Genomic DNA, 6339 nt, shown 5'->3' with positions numbered 1-6339 from the left:
CACTTTTGGCCAGCGGGAGAGGTGTGAGGTTCGAACTCCAGCAACCTGAGGCTAACAGCTTTGTGGAAGCAGCCACTTAAAGGCCTGAGCTAGGGCCAGGCCCCCTAGCCTCCAATATTTAATGACAGTTTATGTTTAATAAAACCCATGACAAAAAAGAATGACATGCTAATTCACAAATGATTAATAAGAATAACAATTTTGCATAAAAGTTTGAGAGGGCTGGAGAGACAGTTCAGTGGCTTAAGTGCCTCCCATGCAAGTGCAAGGTTTTGAGTTCAACCTCTGGCATGCACAGAAAAAAGTTTAGTGAAAAACATGGCAGTTTGTCCCAAGTGGGGAGTAAACCGTCATTTGGCATCAAAATGATCTAAATCCCAGTCCTACTGATTTATATTGTCACTTAACCTTTTGACTTCAATTTTCTCATCTGTAAAACAATGCAATGTCGACCTGGGGACCGGATGTGGCTTAAACACTCAATGAATGCACCTATTACTAAATTCTATTATTATTATTATTATTATTATTATTTTTTTTTTTTTTTTTTTTGCAGAACCAGGGATTGAACTCAGGCCCTTGCGCTTGTCAGGGAAGAACTTATTCCACTGAGCCATCTCTCCAGCCCCAATTCTAATATTATTAAAGCCCAAGAAATCAAAATGAGACTCAAAATTTATTTTGGTCGGAAAGCACATTGACATAAGTGAAACTTTAGGTTTCTGCCTTGCAAAACACAACTTAAAATCTGCAGTATTTGCATGACACAACATTCCTAACCCAATGGTTAGTAGTGGGGCTGGATCCCCCACACCACAGGCCACACCAGCCCCAGCCCCAGACACTGGGCGGGTCACTGAGACCTGGTGTGGTGGCACTCACATGTAATCCCAGCGCTGGGGAGGCTGAAAACAGAAGGATCACTACAAGTCCAAGCAGCATAGTGAGACCCTGTACCAAATACATTAAAAAAAAAAAAAAAAAAAAAAAAAAAAATCCTAACTCAAAGCAGCCTCGCTTGAAAATCAAATCTGATTTTTCTTTTTTCAAATCTGATTTCTTAATTCTGCCAAAGGAAAACAATGATGTGGATTTTAAAAATAATGAACAGAAAGAATGAGGCAAATTTTTGGCTTTGTTTTATTATTTGAAATAGGGTCTCACTATGTAGTTCAGGCTGGCCTTGAATTCTGTAGCCCAGGCTGGTCACCAATTCAACGCCATCCTCCTGCCTCAGCCTCCTCCCAAGTGCCAGGATTGCAGGTGTGCACCACCATGCCCGGTGAGTTAGGTAATTTAAAACCTTTTAATGATTTGCTTAGAATATTTCAATGAATACTTACTAATGTTGGACATACTATAAGGTAACAATGTCTTTTAAAAACCTAAAGATCTCAGTTTGTAAACTACAAAGTATCAGATTAAGGCTTAAAAAAAAAAAAAAGTTGAGCCAGGCGTGGTAGTGCGCCATTGTAATCTCAACGTTCGGGAGGCCGAGGTAGAAGGGCAGCCTAGTCTACATAGTGGTTCTTTTTCTTTTTTTGTGGTACCGGGAATTGAACTCAGGACTCTGCACTTGCCAGGCAAGTGCTTATCCTACTGAGCTATTGAGTTCAAGTCTGCCTGAACTACATCGTAAGGCCGTCTGATACTCCTCCATCCAAAAATACAAAAAAAAAAGCTAAATCATTTATTTACTTTATGCCTATATCGCATCGCTACTGAAAAACACCCGCCACACGCTGACCGCAATTCCCAGATACACTATGTAACCTGTCAATTTCTTCCCTCATTGAAAAGATTCTTTTTACCGACAGCTAGCAAACGTCAAGTCACAAAGTTGCAATTTTGCTGGCTTCACGTTTTCACAATGTAAGAACAATATGATCTGGAAACTACTCAAAGCGTTAATCAGGCAGTCAGCTGACGCTCACTGCACACAACAGATGGACAGAAATAAGAGAAATTAAGCTTGGTTTCTGTGTAAGGCAGCTATCACCACCTTGAAACCTAAAATTGGCCAACGGCAGACGTTGCAGCTAAAAGTATTAAAAGTATTTCTGTTGTTCAAATAACAATACCAAAAACAAAACAAAAAAAAAAGGAAAGAAGAGAAAAAGAAAACGGCTTCTGCGGACTACCTCTCTCATTCCTGGAATTTTCCTTCTAAAGAGCCTTTAGTCGGTTCGCAGAAGCAGCCCGCATCACGCAGCCGCTGCCCAAGTAACTTTTACAAAAGGTCAAAGCGGTGCCTTTCAAGGCTCCAACCCCTACTGGCTTCTCCTGCGTTCACAGTAACTCACTCTCACCCACAGAACGTTCCAGAGATCCTCGGACAAGGGCCGAACAAAATCTGGGGGTGGTTGCAAAAAAAGATTTCCACTTTCTTTACAAAAACACTTAAAACAAACAAAAAGGGCACGTAAGCCACATTTCGCCGACTCCTCCGCGGCCCCACATGTTGCTCGGCGCTTGCACGGGCCCCCGGGCCGCGCTTCACCCCAGCAGCGCCCACCTGATCCCCCTCTCCCCAGGGACTCCGCCCCCGCACCCCCCCAGGAGCTCCATATGGGACACTTCCCCCGCCTGGGATCCCTCGCCGCGGCCGTCCAGCCCTGAGACCCCACCTTCCGGGCTCCTGCGCCTCGGCCTGCACCCCCACAGCTTTCCAAAGTGTCGGGAGCGCGCCGAGCGGAGCTGGAGGCCTGCATGGCCCAGGTGCTGTGTCAGCCTATCTGCCGGTTCCGCGGCGTGTAGGGCCTGGAAAGTCACATGGCGGTGGGACCGGCCGGCGCCTCCACACCCCATCTCTCCCAGAGAGCAGGGCCACAGTGCCAAACCCACTTACCTCTACGAAGAGCAACATGATTTCTTCCGCCCGGACCAGTCGTTCCCGCCGCCGCCGCTGCAACTGGCTCGCAGGCCCGAGCTCCACTCGCTAGGATAAGGACACTCGCCTGGCCCTCCACCCGGCAGTGGATGCGGCTCCTCCCCCGCCGTCAGCGGCGGCAGCCCGGCCCGCCCCGGCCCGCCTCCCTAGAAACAGCAACTGCTTCCGGGACTGGAGAAAAATCGCTTCCGGGAGAAGGAAAAAATCCGCCCTCCCTTCCCCCGCGCTCCACCTTGCCGCCGCCTAGTCCAGGGCCGGCGTGGAGCGTACCATTGTGAGCCAGAAGTGGGAGGAGACGCTCAGGAGATACCATTCTGCAGCACGGGGCTGTGTAAAACATCGTGCGCGTTTTATCATTTTACAAACTGGGGGCCACCACAGCCATAATGATTCCGCCGTTTTAGTAGTTCCATATACAAATCTGAATAAAAGCAAATCTGTGTACACTATACGGAAGCGTTTACCAACCCAGCTGAAAACGTGGTGGCCGGTGAGGGGGGGGGGACTGTGGCGATATTAGCACCGCTGTGTTTGGCACTACAGTGTACTAAGGATTTTCCGTGAATTAATCTTAAAACATCCCTACACAAAATTACTGTTATCTCCATTTTACTGTTGAGGGCGCCCTTTAGGTAGATGGTTTTTTTTTTTTTCTTTTGTTGTGTGAGTGTTCTTTTTGAGATAGGGTCTCACTCTGCAGTTCAGGAGGGCCGTGACTCACTTTGTGGCCCACGTTGGCCTCAAACTCTCTGTGATCCTCCTGCCTCAGCCTCCACAGTGCTAGGAATGGGCCGGGGGTACTTTCCACCATATCCAGCGCTAGGTTTTAGACTTTTAGGCCTCTAAAGAACTTTGCCCCACGCTTGCTCGAAACAAGTCTCCTGATTAATATAAAACTACTCCATGTCTCAGTTTAATATGTTAAAAATATTTAGTCTAGAAGGCTGCTTTGGGCTGGCCACGTGGCTCGGCGGACTAAGCCCTGCGCCACGTACTGTGCCAGCCTGGCGCACTGAGCAACCACCCAGACCAGACCCGGTGGCGCCCGCCTGTAACCCAGCACTGGGGAGGCTGAAAACAGGAGGAGCCCTACGAGGCCGAACCGCTTAGTGACACCCTGTACCAAATACATTGATGGCTGTTTCACTGATGTTCTGCCATATTCAAATGAGATACAATAATTACCCCGGTTCATATAGTCATCTTTTGAAATAATCATGTTCGATTTCTCCCAACGGGTATTTTTCCTTGTTATTTTTTTTAACCTTCCTATAATGAAACGTTCATTTTCACGAAACAGCTGTTACTTGTTTTCAAGACCTTCCCATTTTGAACCCCATGTAGTCTTTCTTGGTTTGCTCAGAAGAAACTCCTCACTGCCACTCTTGGAAAACAGATTCTTCCTATCAAGTTGCTGATGTGGGTATCCCAGAAGTCCCCTCATCCGACCACAGTAAACTCCCATTACGTTGTTTCAATAATTAAACCAGGGCTGGTGAGATGGCTCAGTGGTCTAAAGCACCTACTTAGAACAAGCTTAGCTAAAGCACAGGGACCGTGGTTCAATCCCCCAGCACCACATGCCAGCCAGCCCCGCCCCCTGGTGGGCTGAGCTGGCCACACAAATAAATAAAATTTTAAATAATAATAATTAAACCAATCTCACTCCCTAAACTATAAATTCCTAAGCACTCACCTCCAAAGCCATGGCCTCAAGGTATCTTCCCTATCTGAAGTGCCTTCATGTGTCAGTCCACCAGTTCTCTCCGCAAGGGTCTCCCAACAAAGATTTTGTCCCCCACAGATGTCTTCATGTCTCTCGTTAGCACTTTATTTTAATTTGCTTTCTTTTCAGTTTCTTTGCAGAAACCCTATTAGATACTCTTCTTGGTGTAGGATGATAACTGCATAATAGTGTCGCAATGAATGCTGGTCAAATTCAATAGTTAGCAGGATTTTAAAATTTGCTTTCAAATGCTTTCATTTCTGGTGGCTGATGAATTCCATGCTGTATAAAGAATATAAGCAAAAAATTTAAAAATTAAAAACAAAAAAATTAAAATACAAATGAGAGAAAACGATAGTTTCAAAATGGTTTAGTCAGTAAGGGATTTTTTCCAACAGGTATTTTTTCCATTATGTTTCTTAACCTTCCTAAAATGAAAACTTAAGGAAGTTTAGGCTGCTTTGTTAATTCCTAACCAATGAAAGAATTTAAACATAGTTTGAAGGCCCTCATAATTTAATGGTATTAAAAAAAGTAGTTAATTAGGTGAATTGATGATGTTGAGAAGTGCTATATAATAAAGGATATTTTAGCCTGAGGATATAGCTCAGCAGCACAGTACCTGCCTGGCAAGCATAAGGTCCTGCATTCAATTCATGGCACAAAAAACCAAAAACAAAACAAAGAAACCTGGATATTTTAATCAGACTTCACTTTTTTTAATATCTTTTTTCTTTTTCTTTTTTTTTTTTTTTTCAGAACTGGGGATTGAACTCAGGCCCTTCTGCTTGACATGGAAGCACTTATTCCGCTGAGCCATCTCCCTGGCCCCTACACTTCACATTTATAAAAACAAATAGTTCTCCTTAATTGTGAAGTTCTTTCTTTTTTGAGACCCGGGTCTTACTCTCTACTTCAGGCTGGTATTGAACTTGGGATGTAGCCCAGGTACAAAATGTTCAGTCCTTTCAAGAAAACATGAGTTTCACATACCTGTCATCCCAGCACTTGGAAAACTGATGCAGGAAGATTATAGTGAGTTTGTAGCCAGCCTGGGTGACATAGTGAGTTCAATACCAGCCTGAACTATGCAGTCACCAAAAAAAAAAAAGAAAGAAAGAAAAGAAAAGAAAGAAGAAAAGAAAGAGGAAGAAAGAAAGACTTGTGATTTATAGAAAAGGAAAGGTTTGTGATTAGAGGGGTTGGAGGTAGGATTGGTTTAACAATCAGAACAAAACATCTGGGATTTAGAAAAGTTTCTATAAGGAGGGCGAGATTCTGAAACTAATTGATCTCCATATTGTAGTCAGTTTCTCTGAAAACACTGATGAAGAATAAGTGAATGTGTGAAAACAAAAATGTATAACATCTAGTCTTGGGAAGTTCACCAACTAGTGGACAGAGATAAATAATTGTTACACTTCAGTGAGATAAGTACTGCATAGAAGATTTACAAAGTGACTTGGAAAACAGATTTGGCAATGACATCTAAAAAGGGAAGATATTTAATTTGCTATAGTCTTTAAGAGACAAGGCAATTATATTGCTTTTACAACTTATGAAACAAACTTAACAAGTTTGCAAGGACTCATCATAGAACTAATATTATAATCAATTTACAAAGACTCAGACTGGGTGTGGTGACTCCGGTGTGTAATCCCAGCACTGGGGAGGCTGAGGCACAAAGATCATCTCGAGTTTAAGGCCACCCTCCACTACAAAG

General features: G+C 44.0%; 1 protein-coding gene across 1 annotated transcript in view; it reads right to left on the bottom strand.

The window, feature by feature from the left end:
• Positions 1 to 3063, bottom strand: part of Larp4 (La ribonucleoprotein domain family member 4) — a 71045-nt gene extending 67982 nt beyond the window's left edge. The window contains exon 1 of the mRNA XM_012516166.2: positions 2849 to 3063. Within this exon, the coding sequence (XP_012371620.2) occupies positions 2849 to 2866 (18 nt within the window). The 5' untranslated portion in view covers positions 2867 to 3063. The remainder of the gene's footprint in view (positions 1 to 2848) is intronic.
• Positions 3064 to 6339: the final 3276 nt, after the last annotated feature.

Source organism: Octodon degus, unplaced genomic scaffold (assembly GCF_000260255.1).
Source record: "Octodon degus isolate 3935 unplaced genomic scaffold, OctDeg1.0 scaffold00093, whole genome shotgun sequence".
In the NCBI taxonomy this organism is placed as follows: domain Eukaryota; kingdom Metazoa; phylum Chordata; class Mammalia; order Rodentia; family Octodontidae; genus Octodon; species Octodon degus.
The sequence above is the reverse complement of the archived record's forward strand: the minus strand, read 5'-3'. Positions and strand labels throughout refer to the sequence as shown.